The sequence below is a fragment of the Juglans microcarpa x Juglans regia genome, chromosome 6S (genome assembly GCF_004785595.1).
Source record: "Juglans microcarpa x Juglans regia isolate MS1-56 chromosome 6S, Jm3101_v1.0, whole genome shotgun sequence".
Classification (NCBI taxonomy): domain Eukaryota; kingdom Viridiplantae; phylum Streptophyta; class Magnoliopsida; order Fagales; family Juglandaceae; genus Juglans; species Juglans microcarpa x Juglans regia.
In genome coordinates, this window is record NC_054605.1 from 15570771 (window position 1) to 15597277 (window position 26507).

At 36.9% G+C, this 26507-nt stretch overlaps 3 protein-coding genes across 3 annotated transcripts; 1 reads left to right on the top strand and 2 right to left on the bottom strand.

Moving 5' to 3' along the window:
- The first annotated feature begins 2673 nt into the window (after positions 1 to 2673).
- LOC121237092 (probable ADP-ribosylation factor GTPase-activating protein AGD8) lies at positions 2674 to 8117 on the top strand. Its single transcript, XM_041133669.1, has 7 exons — positions 2674 to 2911; positions 3050 to 3168; positions 4025 to 4457; positions 4586 to 4843; positions 6877 to 7002; positions 7502 to 7600; positions 7802 to 8117. Exons 1-7 carry the CDS (start codon positions 2843 to 2845, stop codon positions 7907 to 7909), a joined length of 1212 nt encoding a protein of 403 aa, XP_040989603.1. The 5' UTR covers positions 2674 to 2842; the 3' UTR covers positions 7910 to 8117.
- Positions 8118 to 11660: 3543 nt separating this feature from the next.
- LOC121237093 (glycine-rich cell wall structural protein 1.0) lies at positions 11661 to 12957 on the bottom strand. The gene is given in 4 exon segments (XM_041133670.1): positions 11661 to 11969; positions 11972 to 12153; positions 12328 to 12586; positions 12617 to 12957. Coding segments are annotated over 4 exon segments (810 nt in total). The 5' UTR covers positions 12935 to 12957; the 3' UTR covers positions 11661 to 11918.
- An 11202-nt stretch (positions 12958 to 24159) lies between these two features.
- Positions 24160 to 25118, bottom strand: LOC121237094. Its single transcript, XM_041133671.1, has one exon. It carries the CDS (start codon positions 25022 to 25024, stop codon positions 24362 to 24364), a length of 663 nt encoding a protein of 220 aa, XP_040989605.1. The 5' UTR covers positions 25025 to 25118; the 3' UTR covers positions 24160 to 24361.
- Between the last annotated feature and the right edge of the window lie 1389 nt (positions 25119 to 26507).

A 26507-nucleotide genomic window follows, 5' to 3' on the forward strand; every position in this document is an offset into this window, starting at 1 on the left:
AAAATTGAATTGTTTATTATATTTTGTGTGAGAATTTTAAAAAAATTATAATTATGAGATGAAATGAGATGAGATAGTTTCTGTATTCAAGAGTGAGGTTACTTTTATAACTTATTTTATAAAATTAATTTTCATTTGAAATATAATTATATAAAAAATTATAAAAAAAAAATTGTATATAAAAAAATTGTATATCTACCAGTTTAAAAAAAAAAATGTACTCTTGAAAGGGAAGGAGTGGTGGGGTAAGTGCTTCATCAATATCACATACGTACGAATGATTAGAACCTTTTTATTGTGGAGTTGTTTAGCCATGCACTATACATTTTTAATTTTGATCGATCATCATGCTTTGGACCCCAGCATTATTTCTTTGAAAAAGAATACCCTACTAGCTAGCTGGCAATGCGTACTGGCAGGGAAAGTTAATTCAAGTCACTGTCGATTGAAAACCATTTTTCCCCCAAGGAAAATCTGCATGCTTAATTAAACTAATCAAAAGTTTAAGCTTAGTTTGTAACATCAACTCATTTCAACATATTTGAGTTGACTTTAAATTTAAGTTTAGCCTAATATTTAAATATACAATTCACAATTCATTAAACATTACTTAGCTAAAGAATTATTTATACATGAGACCTATAACATTTTTCAACTCAGCACATTTTTACACGTGAGGTTCACAACCTTTTTTAACTTTTTATAAATATATTTAAACTCATTTTAAATAGGTCCCATAAAATTCATTCTATTATTTCAAGTCACTACTATTCATAAATAACTCATCTCAGTTCAGCTCAGCTCAATTCAACTCAATATCCAAACAAGGCCTAAATCATTATCTGCACCAAATCTTCACTAGCTCATCATCATGCATGTTTTAATACTTTAATTTCGGGTCGTTCCAGCCTTAGAAAGATTGTATGAACAGTACTATAGCCAACTTGTAAGGAAGAAGAGGATCAGGAATGACATGAAAACAAGGGTTGGAACATGGGTATGTATGTGCGCCTATGTCAATGACCATAAATATGGATAAGGAAGAAAAATAAAAGGGAATGAAAAGGCCTATGGCAATCAATTCCCATGAAGGAAAATATGAAGAGAAGAAAGACAACAAGACCAAAAGAGTATCCATGGCTATACATGTTTTGTGTTCAGTAATGAATTAGGGTTTGTTTTAAAATTAGTAAGCACACGTGTTTGGGTGTAAAAAGGAAATATGTTGAAAAAACAAGAAAGGTGGTGAGGAATGAAAATATGTTAATAAGGAAGTATACTATAAATGTTGGGCATAAAACCCGATCTAAGCGGACAAAACACCCACAAGGCAAGCCAATTAGCTAGAAAGGTCAGAGGTGGGGAATCATATAGGTGTCGGGAGAGGAATAAGGAAATTAAATACGGTAAATCAGAAGAAGAGCAAGTGAGAAATCGAGACTTAAAGGTAAGGAATTACAAAATCATCAGACAAGGAAAGACAACAGAACATTAATGAAATAAGAAAGCATGAATGAAACTTGTCGGAAAATGCTTGCCACCCCCGCCTGGGGGGCGGCCGAAGGCACTCATCTTGGGTCCAAAGTACGTGTATTAAAACTTATAATGAAAATTATTATGAGAATATCATATTAAGTTATTGTAATAATTTCTAAAAGTGATACAAAATCATTTTACTTCATCTCATTTCAATTAATTTTATCTCATTTCACTGGTTAAACGGATAGGAAATCATAACTCACGATTAATGCTGTAATAATTATGAGAGCCTCAGGATGAGCTGACTTGCAAAAGCAAGCGAAAGAGCCGATAATCGAACCCGAACACAGGCCCTAGAGTCTAAAACCACTTGCATCCTTCATACTACCTAGAGAAAACATGGGTTGGGCTTAGTTTGCATCCTCGTGATGATTAATGAAAGAATTACTTGGTGATGGGTTTGGTTGGTACGGCTTCGCCATCTCACCAACAGATAGTTGACGTTCGGTGATAATAGTTCCCGCATCGCCTTCCACTACCCGATTATTGGCGCAGCAGCCACTTGACTCCGTCTACACGTGGCACCATTACAAAATTAAATATATAAATTTTATAAAAAATATTTATGTGTAAAACATATCGTACACATTACATAGATAATAAGATATAATATTCAAATTTATAATTTTTTTTAAAAATTAAATTATGTCATCTAAATATTTTGCTAGGTGTATGTTATTTGTACCGATTTGTAAATATAATTTTTTAAAAAATATCTCATTTGTATTTAATAATTTTTTAAAATAAAAAAAATCAAAAGTTTTTAAATATCTCCCAAAATTCTAAATTATTCTTATACTCTACACTGGAAATTAAAAATAAGAAAATATTGAAAATAAGTCCATAAGTGTAACTTTTCTATAATTTTGGTATCATAAAGCTTTATTTCCATTTTCTCTGCCTTCCTTTCCACAACCACAATTTTGAAGGTACAAGTAATTATAGATAAAAAAATGGAAACTATTACTATGGAATTTTGTTCTTAAATTAATACATATGTTGATAATATATATATATAATATAATTTTTATATTAAAGTAAATAATAAAAACTAAAAATAATAAAACATATTTTTATATTAAAGACGTTACCCATGGACTCCGAGACCCAAACGGGACCCCGGTAGAATTCCTCCGCTGTGGATCTAAAGAAAAGGAAAAATAATAAATGAAAAAAGAAATCAAATCTGCGGCTTCACTTATATTTCTCGCCTCCTTTCGATTTTCTCCTCGGGAGGGTGTTCGATTTGTAATTTCGTGCACCCCCTGATCTCTCCCCTTCTCTCCCTCTCTCTCCCCGTGCAATGGCGTCGGATGGGTTCTCTGACAAGAATGCTGTCTTCAGAAAACTGAAAGCTAAGTCAGAAAATAAGGTCTGTGTTTATGTTTCTCGGTTTCCTTCTTACATTCTATTTTTGGGTTTCTTTTTGTTGGATCTGATTCAGATCCCGAAATTCTGAAATGGGTTTTGATTTTTTATTCTCTCTTTTGGGTTTTATTTGTGAATTCAGATGTGTTTCGATTGTAATGCAAAGAACCCTACTTGGGCGTCGGTGACTTTCGGGATCTTCCTCTGCATCGATTGCTCTGCCGTGCATCGCAGCCTCGGCGTCCACATTAGCTTCGTCAGGTATCAATTTCAACTTGGTTTTCTATATATTTTTGGAGATCTGTTCTGTTGTTGGTGTTCGAATAGTTGATTTGGGTCGTAGTGTTAAGCTTTCTAATTTGATTCAGCTGTGAATTAGTATACATTTTGTTTGTTATTTGTGTAATTATATATGACTACGCTCGAGAAGTTATAGGCAGTGACTTTTATTCTCTCGTTATATAATGAAGTGGGCACCTTTCCGTTCATTGGATTAGCGAAATTCATTTCTTAATTTTCTATTAAATAGCAAGAAAGAAAGATTTATGGTGATGACTCAGTGTCCGACATGCCCCTTTATCTTTTATATGCATTGGTGTGGCTAATTCTGTCAATTGATTCAGAAAACTGTGTGCACTGTCATTAATTCTATCTAAAAAGCTTCATGCTCTTGGATCCGATTTGGTGATTACTTGGTCATTGGGCAAACTTATATGCAAAGATGTGGAAGCAAAGTTGGATCTAGAATTCAAAGGTTTATGCTCTGCTTTAGGGGGTGTAATTTAATTGAGGAAATGTTGATGGAGTTAGGATTGAACAGATGGCATATGCTGGTTTCCCCTTTTTATGAAACTTAATGATGAAAAGAAAGGAACTGGGATAATTTACTTGGTGGTTATTGTTACATCTTTTACATGTACACTTCGTGACCGCTTCTCATGCTGTGTGGTCAGTTGGTCTTTTCTTTACCATGGGTGAAATGGAATGCATGTCAAAGTTGAGAGTCATCAACTGTGCATATTACTTCTTGTTTACAATTTTTCTGGGTGGCATCTTTATTTTTTAGCAAAATTGTAAATTTAGTAAGATACAATCAAATTTTTTTTCTTTCATATAGGTCTACAAACTTAGACTCGTGGACTCCTGAACAGCTGAAAATGATGAGCTTTGGGGGAAACAACCGTGCACAGGTTTTCTTTAAGCAGCATGGATGGACTGATGGTGGCAAAATTGAGGCTAAGTATACATCAAGAGCTGCTGACTTATATAGGCAGATACTCTCAAAAGAAGTTGCTAAAAGTACGGCAGAAGAGACAGGTTTAATATCATCGACTGTTTCTTCTCAGTCAGCACAAGCTGAAAATGGACTCCCTGATGTCAAGACAATTGAAGGTCCAAAAGCAAACTCTTTGGAAAGGCAAGAAGTACCTGATACCTCTGCTTCACTTAAAGCCCCTCATGCAGTTGTTACCAACGCTGTTAAGAAGCCACTTGGTGCAAAGAAAATTGGAAAGACAGGGGGACTTGGTGCTAGAAAGCTTACTACTAAGGTGGATTAATTTATTGTTGCTATTTTATGAACAACTTTAAAAGTATTTCGTGGTCTACTATCTGCTGGTCGCTTATCCTGGGTTTATTAAAGTGCCTTATCTTACAAAATAATCTCTTCCAAATGCAGCCAAGTGAAAATCTCTACGACCAGAAGCCTGAGGAACCAGTTATTCCAGTTTCCTCAACAAAGAGCTCTCCTACAGCTGGCTTATCTCTTGCAAAGCGCTTTGAATATGTAGACAATGTCCAGTCTGCCGAGAATAGCTCTAGTGGGCCACATATGATCAGCCATGTAGTCCCACCAAAGTCATCAAGCTTCTTTGCAGATTTCGGAATGGACAGTGGTTTTCCAAGGAAAGCTGGCTCAAATTCCTCAAAAGTGCAAGTATGCTTTATGATTAGCAAAATATGTGTGCAATTATTGGAACTCTTTTTTATGATTAGCATGACATGACTTATATTGTGCAGACAATGCTCATCTCCTTGACATCTTCTTAATATCATAGGATGTGAAAATAAAACAACTAGAAAATGCAGAGGTCAAAGAAGGGTTTCTACTCCTATCCTTTTCTGGGTTATGATGCAAAGACTCAGAAAGTTCAACCCACCTCCCCTAAACACATTGATATAGGCACACATCTTTTTTTTGATAAGTTGATATAGGCACACATCTACATCACTTTGTTGGCTCTTCTACCAAACTTATCATTAAAATTAAATTTTTCTATTATTAAATGTGGCTTAGTTTTTTCTACTATCTGCTTAGAAATCATTAGAAATTTTCTTTACAAAGAAGCCATATGCAAGATCACTATGCAACAAGCCAATACCACCGCCCACTCAATCTTGAAGAGGTGGAAAATTGCACACTATGCTCCTTAATTTTGTGGAGTCCAAATGGATAGATTCATTGACCACTAGGGATTCAATGGTGTTATTCCTCTGGTTTGAATTAGCCAACCATTGGAAAAATTTACTAATCCCGTCCCACTTTCTCAACTAAAGTGCTTTCGATTTGTCTCCAACTTACCTCTTCCATAAAACAGTCCTCTCCTACCCGTCATGGTGCAGTCTAGTTGTCAAAGGGTGGGTGGGCTTGGGATGAGGTTTAAATTCTGACATCCTTGGTTTGATTTCTCACTAGGAGTTTCCATAGATTATCAAATAAATGGGTATCTAAGTTTTACTCTGTAGGGGTGAGCCTGAAGGGCACCTGCCTTGAAGAGGCTCCAAGACAAAAAAGCAAACTAAAAAACCAAGAAGAAGAAATAATGGTCCTCTCCAAGTTGTTTACAATGTACTGCTTTCATGACATGTCGACACCAATCCACGAGTTAAATCTACACTTAAAGCAGAACACTTTTTTTGGCATGTTTGGTTTCTCATTGGTGCCATGACTAGAAGTTTTGAATTTTCAAGATCCATATACAATGTTGAGGTGTTTTAAGTCAATATTGGGAATTCAAGAATAATACTTTTGAGTTCTCATTTAGTATCCTTAAAAGAACTTTTTTTGGTAGATATATTCATTATTGGGTGTGATACCCCATATGATAAGGATAATAGTAGGTGGTGTATGAGATCCCACATTACTTGGGAATGATAAGTTCTTGCTCTTTATAAGGTTTCAATGGGGCTCCAATTGTATCATTGACTAGTCCTTTTAGAGTATAGGCCATGTGGCTTAGGCCCTTCCATTGGAGCGTTACAAATGGTATCAGAACTTATCCTAACCAGAAATGTGGGACTTGAGCTGTGCCACCTATGATGGACTGACCCAACGAGGACATCGGGAATTTAAGGAGGGTAGATTGTGATACCCCATATGATAAGGATAAGAGTATGTGGTATATGAGATCCTACATTGCTTGGGAAGGAAAAATTCTTGATTCCAATGGGGTTCCACTTGTATCATTGACTAGTTCTTTTGGAGTATAGGCCATGCGACTTAAGCCTTCCATTGGGGTGTTACAAATGGTATCAGAGCCTATCCTAACCAGAAAAGTGGGATTTGAGCCGTGCCACCTATGATGGACTGCCCAACGAGGACTTTGGGAATTTAAGTGGGGTAGATTGTGATACCCCATATAATAAGGATAAGAGTAGGTGGTGTATGAGATCCCACATTGCTTGGAAATGAGAAGTTCTTGCCTTTTATAAGGTTCCAATGGGACTCTAGTTGTATCATTGACTAGTCTTTTTAGAATATAGGCCATGTGGCTTAGGTTTTCCATTGGGGCGTTACATTGGGTCAATTGTAGTTCCTTCATTTGTCTACAGCATGCTCTTGTCATTATCCTTCTAGACACATACCCATGTCATGTCTTGCAGATCATAATATGTTTTGTTTCAGTCTACTGTTTTAAACTGTGGGTTTCTTTGTGTGGGGTTCTTCACTTAAACTACCATTGCTATCAGATTCAGGAAACTGATGAAGCAAGGAAGAAATTCTCGAATGCAAAATCTATTTCGTCGGCACAATTCTTTGGTGATCAGAGCAACCCTACTGATATAGGTGCTCAAGTATCTTTGCAGAAGTTCTCAGTATGTATCCTCAACTAGATGTACTGATAATTATCAACTGAATAGATTCGACAAAGTTCTTTTCATATTTTTTTTAATTCTTAATCTTGTTTTTTTAATATAAACCATTCTCCTGCACCTTTCTGCATAATGCCGACCTAATCTTGGCCAAAAGGGATATGAAAAATAGTATTGTTTCATAAAGTAAAGCTTATTTCTGAACTTTGATGAAGCTAAATTTTCATGGTTTTATACTTGGAAAATGTTTGATAATAACATGACTTGGGAAATGATAAATTAGTGATGAGAAAAAAAAAGATACATTATCATTTAAATCCATTATGGTGAATCGACTGTGTGAAATTCCCTGATGCGAAGTTATTGATCTAATACTTGAAATTTTATGCATTGAAAATGGATGAAAATTTGTAACTATGATTTTTTTGTTTTCATGAAGTTGCATGTACCTTACTAAGCTATATAGGAATTCCGACCCTTGTTCATCATTTAAATGTTACAGGGTTCAACTGCCATCTCCAGTTCTGATCTTTTTGGTGACAGCACAGATCATTCCTCAATTGATCTTACTAGTGACCTCATCAATCGACTCTCTTTCCAGGTAGGATTTGCAACTCCACTGCTCTTTCAAGTTCACTTATATTATTCTTGACCAGATTGAGAGATTTACCGAAATGTAATTTTCTGTTGTCCTTCTAAATGTAGTTTTTTCCCCTTGGCTTTATTTCTCACCCAGTTAAATTATAGATTGCTGCACTATTTCTGTATTGACGCTGGGTGGCTTTTCCCCATTCTTTTTCAGGCACAACAGGATATTTCCAGCCTGAAAAATATTGCCGGAGAGACTGGGAAGAAACTCAGTTCATTGGCGTCCACTTTAATTACAGATCTTCAGGACAGAATCGTATGATGCTAGGTATCGGGGAACCAAAAAGAAAAAAGAAGAGAGAGTTTGTCAAATTACCTGCTAAATAGTGGATATAAAATGCCTTTCAGTATAAATTTATTTGAAAAGACAAAAACAACATTTTTAGAACTCTTCAGGCTTGGGACAGGCTGGTGTTCTGTAGTGCATGTATTTTGAGACTCATTATATTTGTCAGTTTCTATTTTTTTGATCTTGTAAGTTCATAAACTCAGTTAACTCTCCTGCTCTCTGTATCAAGTATTTTAGGGACCTACTGTCAAAATTTCATCAAACCATTTTCTGGTCGAGGCTTGATTAAATATCAATGTTTTATTTAACTAGTTGGAAAAGTTGTCACAATTTTGCAATCTCACAGAGGCCCTGATTGAATAGTAAAAATGTTTCATCTCATCTTATTGAGGGCTGCTACAGATATAAAGAGATCTTACAAAAGGATCTTATACACTGATATGGCACACTGTGAGTGTGCCACTTCTCCCCCTCTCCTCCTTTTTGTTATTTCGTTTTCCTCCCCCTCTCTCGTGCCTCTCCCCTCCCCTTTTCCCCTTTCCCTCTCTGTCTCTGTCCTCCCCTTGCATGCCATGGTGGGGACCACCTCAGGGCTGGCAGAAGCCGTTGACGGTCCAAGCAGCACCAACTAGTGGGCATAGGAAGGGTGGAGACAGAGGGAAAGGGGGAGGAGGGGAGGGGAGAGGCACGGGAGAGGGGGAGAAAAAAAAGGGGGAGGGGGGGAGAAGTGTGCCAGATCAGTATATGGAATCCTTTTGTGTCTAGTGTTTTTTCATCTAATCTCATCATTATAATTTTTTCAAATTTTCACACAATATAATAAACAATTCAACTTTTATAAATCTTAAAATAATAATAATATTAAAAAATAATATTTTATTTATTTTTTAACTTTCATCTAAAATCATTTTATCTAATCTCACTATCTAAATCTCTTCTGAAATTAATAAACCCGACATTTTTGCAATTAATACCGGTTCTGAAATTTCTATAATTTTCTAATCTTGATTGCGGCTATATATGAACTACACACTATTTAATAGGATGACATCGTGAACTTTTGGAAGATCCACCCAAGTAGTTTGGAAGTACAATAATTTGCTGGGAAAGCATCGTTCATGTCAATGCATGTTGATGAACATTCTCGTTTGTATCCATCGCTATTTTGATTTTCCTCTCAAGACAAAGAGGAAGCACCAATTTAAGGAGTACAAAAGTGCTCCACCACGCCCCTCCTTTTCTCTCTTCCTTTCTACGTTGAGCGTTTTGTTAAACCATTTTAGATTGGATGACGCCATTTTAGATTGGATGACGCCAGACTCCGGCTCAGAGTCTAAGACGATCCATCCGATTCTTGAAAATGTAGTCATAGTGATGGATGCGACGAAAGAATTCACCTTTGAGCCTCTAAAATGGGCTATTGAGAATGTTAGTGTACCTGGTTGTGTCGTCACTCTCTTTGGCCTAATGCCATGGTTCCATGCTAGAAGTAAGTTGCATCTTATCTCTGTCTTTCTAAAACTGCTGTTTATGCAGATTATAAAAATTCAAGAAACGCTGCTCCATGTTAGCGCAACTGATTCTTCTGCATCCTTGCACAACAGCTCACAGCCCTCACCTACTGTCAGAGTACCACAACCGAATGCTCAACAGAATACCTCACAACAGAAAGGCAAAAATCATGTGAGGCCACCTCATCAAGCTACGGAAGAAGACTGTAGAAGCTTCTAGAAATATTCTGTAAATACTATACAAGCACTGAGTGCTATTGTAAGAGTGATATATGCTCTGTAATCCAACTCTGAAATAGTACTCGCCCATTGAGGCATTTCATTTGATAGAGCTTGGCTGTTTCTTAGCACTCCATCATCTCTCCAAAATCTTGTTTAGCTTAAACTTCATCATAATGATAGGAGCTTTTGCTATTTTCGAGTCATGTATAAATATAATCCATTAAAGTTATAAAATATTCGAAACACCATTACTTTTTTTTTATTTTTTATTTTTTTTTATGCTAGATATATAGTAGTGCTGTGTCAATAATCAAGCTAGATTTCTTTCTAACAGTACTACTAATTTACTTGGGCTTTTTCTAGTAATTTCCCATAAATGGCATAGTGTTTGAGCTTTGCAATTCGATGAATTATCTGGTGCAAACGGGAAAAGTGAGTTGCGAAGTGATGTTGAGTTTCAACAACTTCAAGCAGCCGCTGAGCTTTGCAGAAAATTCAAGGCACGTAAAATTTTTTTCTTTCTCTTCTAATAATCATTGCTTCTGTTGTTGTTATTGGTATAACTTTTATATACTTTCTCTGAAAATTTAGATTAGTAACAAACTTAGTTAATTTTTATAGCATGTCAATCTATGCAACTGTACTGTATTTATATATAGGTCGTGCTGCAAAAAAGGCTTGTAATGGGTTATCCCCATCGACTGACAGTGGTTGAGCAAATCCCGAGCCTCCAAGCGACATGGGTGGTGTTCGATAGGTATGCTCTTGTACAAGTACTTTAAGATGGAGACGTTAGAGTTCTAATTGATCTATTTCATAAGCCAATTTGGAGGACACATGGTTGCTCTGTACGTGTTGCATGCATGGTTACAGAAATCAGAGAAAGGACAAGGAGTTTTATGCCAAAAAATTTGCATGTAATATGTGATGATGAAGGAAGATGGTGGGGTTGACATGATATGAGAGGCCCGCCTGGCCTGTGATTGAATGCGGTGAGAGCAGTACTTCAGGCGATCGAAACGCCAGCAATATCGGTACCAAAACTTCAAAAGAAATAAAAGACCAGCTCCTATAAATAATGAATATGTCTATTGTAATTTTCCAATTATATGGCCAAAGTATTTTCTTAATAATTATAGTTTATGATCTATACGATACACTCTATTTACGTTCCAAAAATCAAAATAATATGGTTGGGAAATTTAATCATTTATATATACTCGACGATATGAGGAAACATCAAATACGCCACAAGACGTACAATTCAACATTTTCTTGTTTCATCGTTTAGTTTTTAATTTTAGCAATAATTTTCCATTTAAATCTTGTTTTTCCTTATCATGCTGCGTGATGCAGGTGATGTTTCACATTTTACGTAGCATTGATCACTTAAAATGTATCACATTACTAAGTATGATTAAGCTAAAGGCATGTAGCTTGAGTGACATAAACCCTAACCCCCAAAAAGGAGGTCTGAAGTTTGAAACCCACCTCCCTTACTCATAAAAAAAAAAAGAAAAAAGAAAAAAAAGAAAGTGTGATTAAAATGAGAGTATCAAGATGAAGAAGATCAGCATTAATTTTTGTTTTTGACCTTCCATGAATAACAAGACGTTGTCTATTAACTTTCACGAGTTTGCAAAAATCTAGTGTATAAGGAGTCCCAAGAAATTAAATGTTTGCGAATTCATAGTACCAAGGAATGTAGGTAATAGATGATGGACATGACTCAAAAAATATATATACTAATTAGTGTAATATTCAAATTAATGTAGAAAAGGTTGCATTGGGGTTCGTGGAAAAGCTTGAAAGAAGGAAAGAAGGCTTGGGAAAGAAACCTACTGATCGGGATTTTTCTCTTTGTTTTACACTTCCATACGTTCTTATATATATAATATACATCCTTTTGCAAAGAGAACAATTTCTCTATCATTAGCGATAAAGTTATGGACGTCATGGGTGAATAGGCCAAGTGATGATCAAGACTCAGGTTGATATTTAGACCACTCCAATGCACTTAATTGGCATAATCTAAAAACAGGACAACAACAATGCAGATTCATTATAATTACATATAACGTACAATTTCTTGCAAGTATTTCTCTGCCACTCATAGCTCAATATTTAGACGTTATATAAATTAGTAAGCATTCTCACACTTACCATAAACTTATTCTCTTGTTCATACTAGAGTAAGAAGGCACAGTACTCATTTCATAATTAATGATAGTAGTAGTGAGAATGAAGTTTCAAGGGGCATAGCCACCATGTCCACCACCCTCTCCACTCCCACTACCTCCCCATAACCACCTCCATGTGCGCCTCCAGCACTACCACCGCCACCACCAAAGCCACTTCCTCCGCCACCACCAGCAACTCCACTCCCAAAGCCACCACCGGCTCCTGCACCACTACCATATCCACCTCCATGTGCTCCTCCTGCACCACCTGCTCCACTGCCTCCACCGCTCCCACCACCACCTCCTCCACCATTGCCAACTCCATGTTCTCCCCCAGCGCCATAGCCGCTACCAGCACCACCTCCTTGACCACTTCCATAACCAGCACCATTCTCTCCTCCTGCACCATATCCAGTGCCACCACCACTTCCCCCACCACCTCCACCACCATATCCAGCCTCGTGTTGCCCAGCAGCACCATATCCTGCTCCACCTCCTTTTCCACTGCCACTTCCAAACCCAGCACCTCCAGAACCATAAGCAGCTCCACTACCACCTCCAGTACCGCCACCACCACCATGTCCACCTGCAGCTCCATATCCTGCACCGCCACCTTCCCCACTACCAGCACCACCTCCTTCACCACTTCCATAACCAGCACCACTCTCTCCTCCCGCACCATATCCAGCGCCACCGCCACCGCCACTTCCCCCACCACCTCCACCACCATATCCAGCCCCGTATTGCCCTGCAGCACCATATCCAGTGCCACCTCCTTCTCCACTGCCACTTCCGAACCCAGCACCTCCAGAACCATAAGCAGCTCCACTGCCACCTCCACTACCACCGCCGCCACCACCACCATGTCCACCTGCAGCTCCATATCCTACACCACCACCTTCCCCACTACCAGCACCACCTCCGTAACCAGTTGCACCATGTTCTCCTACAATTGCATGGCCAATTGAATCATAGCCAACATGAACATTTCCACCATCAAGCGTGAAGAGGGATCTAGTCGCAAAACAAATACCTAAGCTACATGAAACAAAGAAAACCACACTAAGAACTTTGTGTGCAGCCATGGGAAGTTCTTGGAATGCCAAGGGAATGACTTAGAATGTGAGGGAGGGTGGCTATATATAGGAGCTAGATGGGGTCCAAAAGCGCGTCTACTTTGTCTACTTTACAAAGAGTAGTATAGTTGATGCACATGGAAATGATACTAGGGAGTCCCACAAGGTGGTCCAACACAAGTTTACACTAAATATTCTAGCAGTTCGCCACTAGTGACCTTTTGTTGTCACCCACATTTATGCAAGGCAAAGGCAATTTGTTAAGCCAGATCTTGTATGCACCCAACTTTCCTTATCCTAAGTGTGTGTTGGATTTCCAGACTCACTAACATCCTTCTCACACCATTGGCTTGCGTAGCATTATTAATGTATTTCCTTTAGTTTTTTTTTCGTGGCTCGAGCACACAAACAAATCGTTGGTGCAATTAGTTCATGAGGACGTTAATATAAGTGCAATTAATATCGATTATATTTTGAGCTATGGATCGAAATCATGCACATTGAATACCATAATTAAAGTTTATATGATCTTTGCTTTTGATACGAAGTATAGAGATAACTAATTAACAGTGATTTGTATATGGCCGTAACATAACTTCGTTAACCTGGCTTCTTACAGTACTGATCATGATATGTCTGCATGCTTCTAATTATTAACATTAATAATCTCATGAAGAAACTGAAACTGAGGGCCTGTAGTACAGCACAAACAATAACACAAATATGCTTGTAGCTGACAAAAGAATAAAAACCTAGGTTGTAAGAAATGCATTCAGTGGTACGTACTATGCCGCGAATGGCCACTACAGCCTGATCATAAGAAGTTGCGTTTGATCAGCTTCTTGTAATGATCATGATAACTATGATCTACTTGAAAGCACATGCAACTATGCAAGCTCTACCTCTCTAATTCAAACTCATATTTGCCCTTTATCCCATGCCTATAGGCTATAAACTTTCCAATTTATTTTGAAGGCACCTGACCTTATCTTCAGTTTTAAATGATGTAATATATATGTATAAATATTGGTGTGTGTCACTCATGTGTGTGTATAGTGGGCATTCGCATGGAAGAGGAGCACCACCTTCTCCACCGCGTGTGTGGGGCCAGCCCACCTCACATTGCTTGGCTAATGGAGGTAGCTAGCCTTATTTTGTTTCTCCACATCATGACTTGAAATGTTGTATGACGCCAACCATCTTCCTACTACATTCCAGACGTTGGAATAATATTGCTGCATGGTGTCAAAAAACTAGATTTAATTAAAATTTATTCTTTTTCTACTATAAGGCAGCACCGTCGACATTGTAGAAAAAACTGATCGATAAAAAAAAAAAATGGCTAGCTTGTCGAATAAGAGAGAACTGATCCGCTCCTTCCCGGCCGAGATGGATTTAGGACTATTATATCTTTATTATTCGAGCATGGTAATTAAATTGAATATAAAATATAGGTTTATATTCATAGTAATTAATTATACAGATCAGATGATAGTAATTAATTATATAGATAAGATGAGATGGAGTATTATATATCTTAATTGTCATTATAAAAACGAAGATAAGATAAGATTTCTTAATATTTATAATATATATATATATATATATATATATAATCAAATCTCTTGACTTAGATAATAACCAAATCACAATCTCTTTAATCATATGCATGATTTGATTATTATCTCTAAAGAGTATAATCTTGAAATATGGTGTTAGCTAGGAAATCCCCACTCGTATTCCAACTTGATCTAATTATTCCTTCCTGCATATACTAGTTGGAATGGGCTAGATTATGTTTTTGGGGTAGCAAGTCATGCACCTGCATATATATCCAATATTAATGTCAAAGATCGAGAATATATTATATGACGCACTAATATATATATATATATATATATAAGTTTTGCTGTTCATCATCTCCATATACCACATTTATTTTTATTTTTATTTTTATTTTTCTTAAACTAATTAAATTCTTCTACTTATCATCCATATACCACACGCTTGATAAGATAAAAAATAAAATAAAAATTAAAATAAGTGTGGTGCGTAGTGTAGGGGCATGATGAATATAATTTTTCAAAAAACAAAATTAGGAAAAGTTAGGTTTGTGCGGATAAGTTAGTCGAAATTTGTAAACCCGATGCAGCATAGAAGGTTAGGACCTATAATACAATGTAATGCAATGGAAAAGGCACATCTTTTACGTGCGGACTAGTTCACATGACTACATTTTCAGTATGTGTAACACACCTATTTGGATTCACATTGAGAATAGCTCAATTCGAGGGGAGCACCTCCAAATATAGGGAAGATGAGAAGAGAATAGAGAGAAAATGAAAAAATTAAGTTTTTGATTACTTTTCAGATGCCTTACAATCTTTCCCATTTCGTACATATACTCAGAAATTGAAAGAGCCATTGGGCCTACTGTTGGACTCAAATAAAAGACTAAACTAATGGACTGATGATAGGAAATCAAATAACAACTACTAAATGTTGGATAATGGCCCGCATGGCCCACGACTCTACTAATAAACTAAGGACTCTTAACACTTGACTCTGGGCCTAGCCCTTACAAAATAACCCAACCGATACTGACTCAATAACCCAGCCCATTGACTTAAACTACCATTCAGTTCAACACTTCACTTCCGTTCACACCAATCTCCACTTTACTTCAAACACTTACTTCACACACGTTCACTCGGTTCCTTCATCCCCAACCTCCAGTCCCTTCCGTCGACATAGCCTTTCCCCTAGGGTTCTGCCATCCTTGTTACACACCCTTGCCCTTAAGGTGGGGAAAACTCTCTTTTAGTTTTGAATATACCTCCTAGGTAGCGTTGGTGGCATCTTGGTCGTGCCACTTCATGAGCAATTCCACCCGTGCCCTGTTTCCCACCTTCACCATCATTCTACGAAGCACTTCCTCTGGTTCTAGGCGAAAAACTCCATGGTCATCAACAAGAGGCAGCGAAGGTATGGCCACTGTTTTTGATCATATTTTCTTCTTCAATTGGGATACATGAAACGTGAGATGTATTCTGGATGATGTTGGCAGATTCAATGTATAGGCCACGACTCTTACCTTCTTTAGCACCTTGTATGCTCGAAATACATGGGAGCCAATTTGAGATTCCGTCGATGAGCCACTGATGATTGATGTTACGGTTGCAACCTTAGGTATACCCAATCCCCTTCCTCAAATTGTTGTTCTCTTATTTTAAGGTTTGCATACTTTTTCATCTTGTTTTGGGCATGTTGTAAATTTTGTCTAAGAATGTTGAAGATATGATATCTGCTGCGTAATGTTTGATATATTGTTTCCATGTTTAAGGTGCCGGGGATGTAGTCTATGACACAGGGTGGGGGTACCCATAGAGAGCTTCATAGGGCGTGACTTTGTTAGACAAATGCTGAGTGGAGTTGTACCACCACTCAGCCAGTGGTATCCACACTGACCAATCCTTAGGTGGATCCCCTATAAAGCACCATAAGTAATTTTTCATTGTTTTGTTTACTTCCTCAGATTGACCATCAGTTTGATGATGGTATGATATGCTTATGTTCATCTGGACTCCTTATAACTTAAAAAATTTCTTGCCAAAATTGACTTGTAAAATAAATATCCCTGTCAGACACAATTGATTGGGGCAGATCATATAACTTAAAATGTTCTTCATAAAATAGTCAGCCACTGTTTTAGCTATATAGGGGTGTTTCAAGGGTATGAAATGGCCATACTTAGTCAAATGGTCCACTACCACCCATAAGTTGTTGTAACCTTAGGAGTTAGGTAAGCCCTCAATAAAATTTATGGATATATGTGTTCATAGTTGAGAGGGAATAAGTAATGGTTGCAGTAAGCAATTTGGCAAAAAATTATTGGCCTTTACCCTTCGACATAAGTCACACTCCTTAACAAACAATTTGAGGTATCTCTTCATTCCGGGCCAAAGTCCGTTTTCATCTTATTGGCTGACTTATCATAGCCTGAATGACCCCCCCCTCCAATGGGCTGTTGTGGGATACCTCTAGCAACCTATTTTAAAACTCTACATGATTAGAGATGTAGAGTCTGCTCTTATATAACGACAACCCTTCACTAACTGCATAATTGGGGCCTAATTTGCTCTCTACGCAGCTTTGTAGCATGATTTTCAAGTGCTTATCAGTCTCATATGCTTTTTTCAACTCATCTACCCACTCTACACAAGGGAAAGTGATTAGCATTAACGTCTCTTCTTCATATTTGTCCTTCATTGATAAGGCATCTGCAGCTCGGTTTTCAGCCTCTCTCTTGTAATCCACAATAAAATCATAGCCTAAAAGCTTGGTAATCCATTTTTGTTGCATGGGAGTACCCACATTTTGGTCTAGCAAGTGCTTAAGACTTTGCTGATCCATCTTAACTACAAAGGTTCTTCCCAACAAGTAAGATCGCCATTTGAGGACTGCTGAAATAAGAGCAAACAATTCATTCTCGTAGGTTGGCATAGAGAGGGCTCCCCCTTTAAAGTTTGGCTAAAAAATTCAATTGGCTGCTCCCTTTGCATTAAAACAGCCCCCACAACTGTTCCCGACGCATCACACTCAATTGTGAAGGGTAGAGTGAAGTCGGGTAAGGCCAATACCGGAGGTTGGGTAACAACCTCCTTAATCTTGCCAAAGGCTACTTTAGACTCTTCTGTCTATTGAAATCCGTCTTTTTTAAGCATTCTGGTCAGAGGGGCTACAATTCCTCCATAAACCCTTATAAATCTGCAGTACTAACCCGTTAGCCCCAAGAACCTCCTCAAGGCTTTTAGAGATTTCTGTAAGGGTCATTCAACTATGGCCTTTAGCTTGTCAGGATCCGCCTTGACCCCATTGTTGAAATTACATGGCCTAAATAGGTTACCTCCTTACACTTAAAGCAACACTTGGATTTTTTTGCAAACAACTGGTGCTGTTTTAGAGTCTCTAAAGTGACCCTTAGGTGATCGACATACTTCCTTTTAGACTTATTGTGAACAAGAATATCGTCAAAGAAAACAAGTATAACTTTTCTTAGAAAATATCAAAATACCCCATTCATGAGACTTTGGAAGGTGGAGGGAGTGTTGGTAAGCCTAAAGGGCATTACTAGGAACTCATAGTGTCCCTCATGAGTCCTAAAAATAGTTTTGCAACATTGTTGGGTTTAACCCATATGTGGTGATAGCCGGACATCAAATCTAGCTTTGAAAAGATGATTGAACCTTATAACTCATCCATTAGTCCCTCTACCACCGGAATAGAGAATTTATCTTTAATAGTGACGATTTTCAAGCCCCTGTAATCAATACACAACAACCACGTCTCATCCACCTTTCTTACTAATAACACCGGAAAAGAGTAGGAACTTTGACTTGGTTTAATTACCCTTATTTTTACTAATTCTTGGACAATCTTTTCAATCTCATCCTTTTGGTAATAAGGATAACGGTAGGATTGTATAGAGATGGGTTTGGACTCTGGTAATAGGTTGATAGTCTGGTCATGGGTACGGGGAGGTGGGAGGCCTTTAGGTTTAAAAAATACAGCATCAAAGTGTTATAACAGATTTTGTATTGTGGTTGGAATCTCATTTCCATCTTGTCGCCCAATGGGGTGCTCTTCTTCCAATAATTGCAAGATTATCCCCTCGCTTTCAAGTTTATTTAATTTGTTTAGAGTTCCTTCCTCAATCATCTTAGCTGCTGTCAAATCATGTAATTTAATCTCGTGTCCCCTATAAGAAAATTGCATAGTAAGCTTCTCAAAATTCCACAACACCTTCCCTAGCTCTCGAAGCCACTTAATCCCAAGCACCATAGCACAACTAGCTAGCACCAACACTTGTAATTCCAAGGGAAAAATAGTTCCTTGGATTACCACCTTCACTCCACTTCATCTTTCTTTGCTAAGGATAAATTTCCTATTAGCAACTTTTACTTTTACCACGTTCTTGTCTTTTAACAATAGGTTAGTTCTTTTGAGTATGGCTGGGTCCAAGAAGTTATGGGTGGCACTCGTGTCAATGAGTATAGTCACCCAGTGAGTGCCAATTCCCCCTTTCACTCTCATTGTCCTTGGGCTGTGGGTTCCAGTTATGGCATGCAATGAAATTTCTGGGTTGGGTTGGGCAATACACAAGTCTAAGGGCTGAATGAGCTCTTCTTTAGTTTCACAAGGTTCTTCTTCAAACTGCCCAATACTCTCACTGTCTCATACTACCTCCTCCAATATGTAAAACTTGGAGTTTTGACATTTATGGCCCGGTACCCATTTAGAATTAGAATGATAACATAGTCCCTTTTCCCGCCTCTCTTTCATTTGGGTTTGGTTTATTTTGTGGATGGTAAAGTTTGGTTTGGGTTTGAAACTCTCCGCTGGTTGGTGTGATTTTTTAAAATTCCTTGATCTGGTGAATAGGTTAGGTTGGATCTTGGATGTTTTTTGGAGATGTTTAATTTTTCTTCTTGAATTTTTGTTAAACTGAAGGCTGCAATAAGATTTGTGGTATTAAACATTCTCACTGTTAAGCGAATCTCGTCTCTTAACCCACTCAAAAAATAGCTGAGTTTGTAGGTGTCAGACAACCCACTTAATCTGTTTGATAATGTTTCAAACTTGGCTTGGTAATCTTCCATAGTACCCGACTGTCTCAACCTAGTGAGTGTTTCCATAGGGTCGTCATAAGCATTTGGACCGAACCTAATAAGTAAAGCCTTCGTAAAGACATCCCAGTTTGAAATTTGGCCACTGTCTTCTATATCTTGAAACCAAATTAATGCCCTACCCTCCATATGAAAGGAGGCCAACCGTACCCTTTGTTGTGGAATAATGTTATAAAAAATTAAAAAGTGATTAGCCTTCTAAATCCAACCTGCAGGGTCATCTCCACTGAAAAGTGCAAAGTCAAGCCTCACTATTCTTGGTTGAATATCACCCATATGCGTGTTGTGTAGGTGCTATTGTTGTTGATGTGGATGGGTCTGCTGCTGTTGCTGAAATTGTGGTTGAGAAAAGGTCTGTTGCTATTGTTGTAGGTGTTGTTGCAGCTATAGGATCCTGATTCATCCCTTGGTGGGGCCACGTCAGAAGCCTCACTGTTAGGGTTGTTGTTTGTATTCCTTTTCTGCATTTCTACAGTAAGGATGGCCAGCTGTTGTACTATGGGCTCATTTTTTTCTTTTGAGGGTTGCCATGTCGCTGTCCATATGAGAAAACCTAGCATTAGTAGACTTTTTCAATTTTTGGTATTGGGAATCTGTAGTTTTTTTTAGGGCATTGATCCCATCTTGTAGTTGATTCAACCTAGTTCTTTCTGCCATTGTATCTTCACAAGACAAGTCTCTGGATACCACCTGTAACACACCTATTTGGATTCACACTGAGAATAACTCACTTTGAGGGGAGCACCTCCAATTATTACAGGGAAGATGAGAAGAGAAAAGGAAAAATTAGGTTTTTTTTATTACTTTTCATATTTCTTACAATCTTTTCCATTTCATACATATACTCAGAAACTGAAAGAGGCCATGGGCCTACTGCTGGACTCAACTAAAAGATTAAACTAATGGATTGATGACAGGAAATAAAATAACAACTGCTAAATGTTGGATAATGGCCCACATGGCTCACGACTCTACTAAGCAACTAAGGACTCTTAACAATTGACTAATGGCCTAGCCCTTACAAAATAACCCAATTGATACTGACTCAATAACCCAGTCCATTGACTTAAACTACCCTTTAGTTCAACACGTCACTTCCGTTCAGACCAATCTCCACTTCACGTCAAACACTTACTTCACACACGTGCACTCTGTTCCTTCATCCCCAACATCCAGTCCCTTCCATCGACAAAGCTTCTCCCTTAGGGTTCTACCATCCTTGTTACAGGATGGTAGCCGGTGGGGGCCACGCGGTGTCGCATGAAATGATTTGTCTCTGAAAGCATGATTTTGTACTTGAGTATCTCAAGTAGACAATTTCTATGCGGCGCCGCTAAATACTGTCGTGAAATGCACAAATATCGCCGCATAATCTTTTTGAAAAAGATAGGAGTCTACTATTAAAAAATTTATTAATTTTTTCATGTGCATATCGTATTTATTCACTTTTTTCAAAGGGATTGCTTGGCACTTTGTGCACTCCATTGTTGCAAATATCATTTCTTTTTTTTTTTTTTTTGTGAAATTATATAGGAAAGATTTACGCCACACACTTTTACTTAATAAATAAGTGATTTCTTTTATGTTCTTCTCTTTTAATATTTAAATATATGTGTATTTAGATAGAAAAGAAAAAATGACAAATCACATATTAATTTGGTAGAGGTGTGTGGTGTAAGACTTCTATGTAGAATTATTATTATTATTATTATTATTATTATTATTATTAGAGGGTATTCATTTGTATAAAAGATAGAATACTTCGATTAGGTTAATTAATATCCATATTTTATTATAAACACAAATTTAATTTGATAAATACAAACTTTTGACAAAATGTTAAATTCTTGTAACAAAAAGTTAAATTGTGTAGCAAAGTGGCAAAATTGATATTCACAACATAAAATTAATATTCTTTTCGATCATTAATAATTAAATATTAGGTGTGGTTTGGATAAATTGAGATAAAAGTTAAATAAAATATTATTCATTATTATTGTTTTGTGATTTGAAAAAGTTGAATTGTTTATTATATTTTGTGTGGAAATTTGGAAGAGTTGTAATGATAAGATGAGGTGAAATGAAACACTTTATATCCAAACGAGACCAAAAGTGTTCTACAGAATTTATGTAACATTTATTTATTATTATACAAACAGCGATGTCATATATAGAATACACTCATCTGTATATTATCTCTCTAAATCTAAACCTTATAAAATATTAGAAGTAGGAAAGTTTTAAGCAATTTCAATTCTAATTAAAAGAATAAAATATTGCGCCCACTTGCTTGCGCACCGCTCACCAACATATATACTACTCTCTACATGGGTTGAGTAGTGTTAATTAATAATGTTAATGCACCCCTCAAGTAGGGTACTGGGGGCTTTATTTTCGTCATTTTAGTGCCTCCATATCATACTTATTCATATCCCAAGGTTGGTGACCGAGATGCTTCTTTTTTTTATATATATATATACAAAAAAAAAAATAAAAATACAATTTAATATAATTCTTTAGACTTAGACTAGAAGCACATATATATACATATGTATATATAGATATATATCTTGTAGTCATATGAACATGATGTGCTAAGGTTCTATGGGCTTGTATGGAGAATTAATGTTGCTGGTTTTATCTATCCAAAGGTTTGAATCATGTTGACCAGGAGATTCTTAATGCAACTCTTGTTATAATGAAAAATGATTCCCTCTAAGTTTGAACGGGATATTGAAAGTCTCAAGTGAAAGTGATAGACACATAAAAAAGAAAAATGCTATTTACAACCGGCCCTTGCAACCACAAGGTAATCGCCACGTAAAAAAAAAAAAAAAAAAAAAGTGGTTACACGACACACATGCAGGATTTCTCTCCAAGTGACCTAGCCTTGAAACCTTTTCAAAACCCATGCTTTCTCTGGAACACTTTTTATCTGTGGAATAGTAGCCGAGCTTCGCGCTTTCTCTCATCAATGTTCACATTGTAGAGAAACATATCTAGTTTGGTGGGTTTTGCTCACTCTACTATACTTACTACTAACATGAAAAGAGAACAAAAGCTTAGGTCATTGGGAATGGACAATATGAGTTGAATTCAATTTGAATGAGGAAAGTGGGGAGGTTGATTGTTTCCTGGGAATTTAATTTCTCTTTGACTACAGTTTCTTTGAATACTGTCTGACATTCTCGATTTCCAGTCGATGAACCACGCAATCCTTTCTTCCTTCAAGATTTCAGTCCTTCTTCCTTCTTTCTTCTTCTAGTCTGATGGTTTTCTCGATTTTCTTCCCTAAATATATTTAGGTGTTTAGAAGGAAAAAAATCTCACAACCAAATAATGTTCATTGTTGATATTCCAGCCACCAGTGTAGTGGTTAAACCCGTCAAGAGGGTCCTTCTTGAGTGTCTTCGTCTCAGCCAATATCAAGAACGAGTTCCCTGCACTCTTCTCCGCAATAGACTTCTTTGTGTTCCGATGCACCACCCCACCATATTCTTTCTCAACAAAAATTTCTATAACGTCCAAAACCACACACATACCAAAAATAGAGTCACCTTTACAAAACAGATTGTTATAAAAAAAAAAAATACAGGTTTTAGGAAACAAAAAATGAAATAATTACCATTAAAATCACTTGGACTATGTAGCGTGTGGTGGACTCGAGAGCTTGCAAAGGCTGAAGAGGTGAAGAGGAAGATAGACAAAGAAAAAACTAAGGGTTTGGTCTCAGACATAACATGGTGGGTTTGCTTCTGTTTGTTTCCACTTCTTGCGTCTAGAAATACTCTGATTTTTCGGAGAAGAGAGAGAGAGAGAGAGAGAGAGAGAGTTGAGATCTTAAATTCCATCAGAGCCACATCATTCGGTTACACACGGTTCTGCAATGGCGGTTGTATGCAGCAGAACTGCATAAAATAAGCCCTACAGTATTTCTTATTGTCCGTTTTATTTATTGCTTGTTTTAAGCAGACGTCAATAAATATTGTAAGATTTTCTTCATATGTCACTCTCTTTACAACTTGTTGAGGCTCTCAAATTCGAGCAAGAACTTGAGGAAATCTTGATCGTGTTATAATCTAGTGATTAAATATACTGCAACATATATATTTTTATCAATTTTTTTTTCATGGCATTATGGAATGGATCCAATTGCATTACATATCATAAGGTCCCAAAAACCTAAAATTTATACCTGAAAATTATTTGATTTAAAAAGTGCTTAGAGAATATTTTCCCAACTTTATCTATGGCCCAACCCCACTTTACTATATTAGGTCCAGATTTAAGCGAAAGATCAAATTCTCTTAGGTTTGCATTTCCCAGAATTCGAAAAATTAAAAAAAAAAAAAAAACTGATGAAAAACATACAAATTTGGCATAATAATTTGGGGACTTATCATAATTCTAGAAAGAAATCAACTCAGACAAGCTATGCATTCATCTTCATGGCAATGCTTGAAAAAATTGTCACAAGGAATATTATCTATTTATTTATGTTAATACTATGTGTAAGATATGATTACTTATACTTTCAAAATATTACATTGAAAAATAAAATCCCACATTAAAATAACAAAAGAAAAAAGAAAATACCACAAGTGAGAGAACACAAGTCAGTCACAGTTCTCGACTTTCTAAATTTAATTTCTGTCTTGAAAGGAAAAATATTATCTCTGATCTCATGTCTAAAAAGGTCAACCGGTGATGAATTATTAAAAAAAATATATCATTTTTGTGTCTGAAAAAATCAGGCTCTGTACAAAGGAGACCTTTCCTGAACTACCTTAGTCATCTTTGACTGCCGAAAAACCTTCATCGGACTCGGGAAATACCAGCTCCGACTCTTCGCTCTACCGTATTCTCTAACGCCAACACCGTTACCGGAATCTGACGTCACGGAGACTGCGACGGATCTCGACCTCATCATCATTGTCGTCCTCGACCTCACGTTATCTTTGTCTTCTTCCGGCTCCTCGCCCTTCCTCGTATTTCCTTCGTTCACTTCGACCTTCTTGTTCTTCTGCGACCTGAACACCGACCAAAACGACGAAGCTTTGCCCTTACTGACCCCCGATGGCGGTTCTTTCAGTTCGTTTTCGTTGCCGACGAACCGGGTCCTGGAACGGAGGAAGGGAATCGCGAGCGATCTGGAGCGGCGGAAAACCGGCTGACTCTCAACCAGATTGGAAACGCGGCCAGCTTCGTACGAAGAGAAGCGAGAGGACGAGGAGGAAGAAGAGGATTTAGTGGCTGAGTTGGCGGAGCAGGCGCAGGGCCGGATGTTAGCGCAGTCAGGACAGAGAGTGGAGAGACGGTCACGGAGGCATACCGGACAAATCCCGCTGCGGCGACGCTTAGAGGGGTGTTCTGGGCATTTCCACACCTCTTCTTCGTCCACATAAAACGCCATGTATGTAGAAAATGTTGTCCACGTTCTATCTCTGATCTCCAGACTTATTTGCTTGCGGTTGGTTGGTTTCTGTTTGTCACATAGTCCCGACTGTTCGCAGCTTTCCTTTTGCTGTTATTTTTAAAAGACGGTGGCTTAACCATGGTTAAGGACTCCGAGTTATATTTTTTAGGTCCGGTTTGTATATTGAGCTGAATTGAGATAAGTTAAATAGTTTATGAATAATAATGAGTTGAGATAGTGGAGTAAGTTTTGTGGGATTCATCTAAGATGTATTTAGATGTGTTTGTAATTTAAAATGAGTTTAAATGTATATATGAAAAGTTGAAAAAAGTTATTAGTCCTGCATATAAAGAGGTGTTGAGTTGAAAAAAGTTGTTAGTTTCATATATAAAGAAATTTTGAGTTGAGATAAGTTTAGTGATTTAAGAGTTTGATGTTTGAATATTAGATTCAATTTAAAATTAGACCAAATTATCTCACTTGAGTCCAAATTCTAGCTTAACCTTACGCAGGATTTGCAGCTCTTTCGAATATTCAAAACTAGAATCAAGAAGATAGTTATATTGAAAAAGGAGATGGTGCACTTAGATTGTATTCCTATTCTTATTGCTCGGACGAAAGAATGATTATAAAAATGTTATGAATTCTATTTTTTATTAAAAGATATTTATTTTTCACTTTCTTATAACTCTAATAAATTTTACAATAAAGGATATTACAATGACTGTATGCAAAAGTGAAACAAAACCGTAATCAATAATCATACAAGATAAATACTGTTTCACTTATTTTGAGTATCTATTTTCTTTATTTATCTTAGAATTATGAAAAAATTAGTAAAATAATTTTATTCACCGAAAGGCCACGTTTCTCGGTATTCACGTCGTCAATTACTACTGCATGGCGATGGGGAAAGGTGCAAGCTGTGAGTGAGGAAACAGCCTCGTCAAAGTCAAAAGTCCCGGTGGGGCGGGCGGCAAACACTTCACATCGGGAAGGGGACAACTCGGGGGATTGAACAACCGATGATGGGTCCCGCTTCCGAAAATTTTAAATTTCATTATAATTATTCTAAACAAAAATATTTTCCAAATAATATAATTTAGAAATATTAAAAGATATATAATTTATATGATGGATAAACTATAACTTATAATTTTGTTTTCCACAAGTTGTAATAATTTATTCAATTATCTTCATTAAAGGTCCATATTTTGAAATTGCTCCATTATTACGCATTGAATATATCATATTTTCTCTAAAAACAATTATGATAAAAATAAATTTATTTTTTTTCAAATTGATAAAATTTGAACTATTGAAATCCCTTTATAAATATGGCATTTTAGTATCAAATATAAATTCATTTAAAAAAGTATAAAAATTAATAGACTTTTTTTTTCTATCAATTATTATTGTCTATATGTGTTGTAATGGGTCCAAAAAGAAAAGAAGCAGGATGGTACATATTAACGAAACT

What these genes read in the sequence shown, in the direction of transcription:
- LOC121237092 (XM_041133669.1), top strand. Translation starts at nt 2,843, where the DNA reads ATGGCGTCGGATGGGTTCTCTGACAAGAATGCTGTCTTCAGAAAACTG. An exon ending in GTCCACATTAGCTTCGTCAG is followed by an intron (nt 3,169 to 4,024) that starts GTATCAATTTCA and finishes TCTTTCATATAG; the next exon opens with GTCTACAAACTTAGACTCGT. An exon ending in CAAATTCCTCAAAAGTGCAA is followed by an intron (nt 4,844 to 6,876) that starts GTATGCTTTATG and finishes CATTGCTATCAG; the next exon opens with ATTCAGGAAACTGATGAAGC.
- LOC121237094 (XM_041133671.1), bottom strand. Translation starts at nt 25,024, where the DNA reads ATGGCGTTTTATGTGGACGAAGAAGAGGTGTGGAAATGCCCAGAACAC.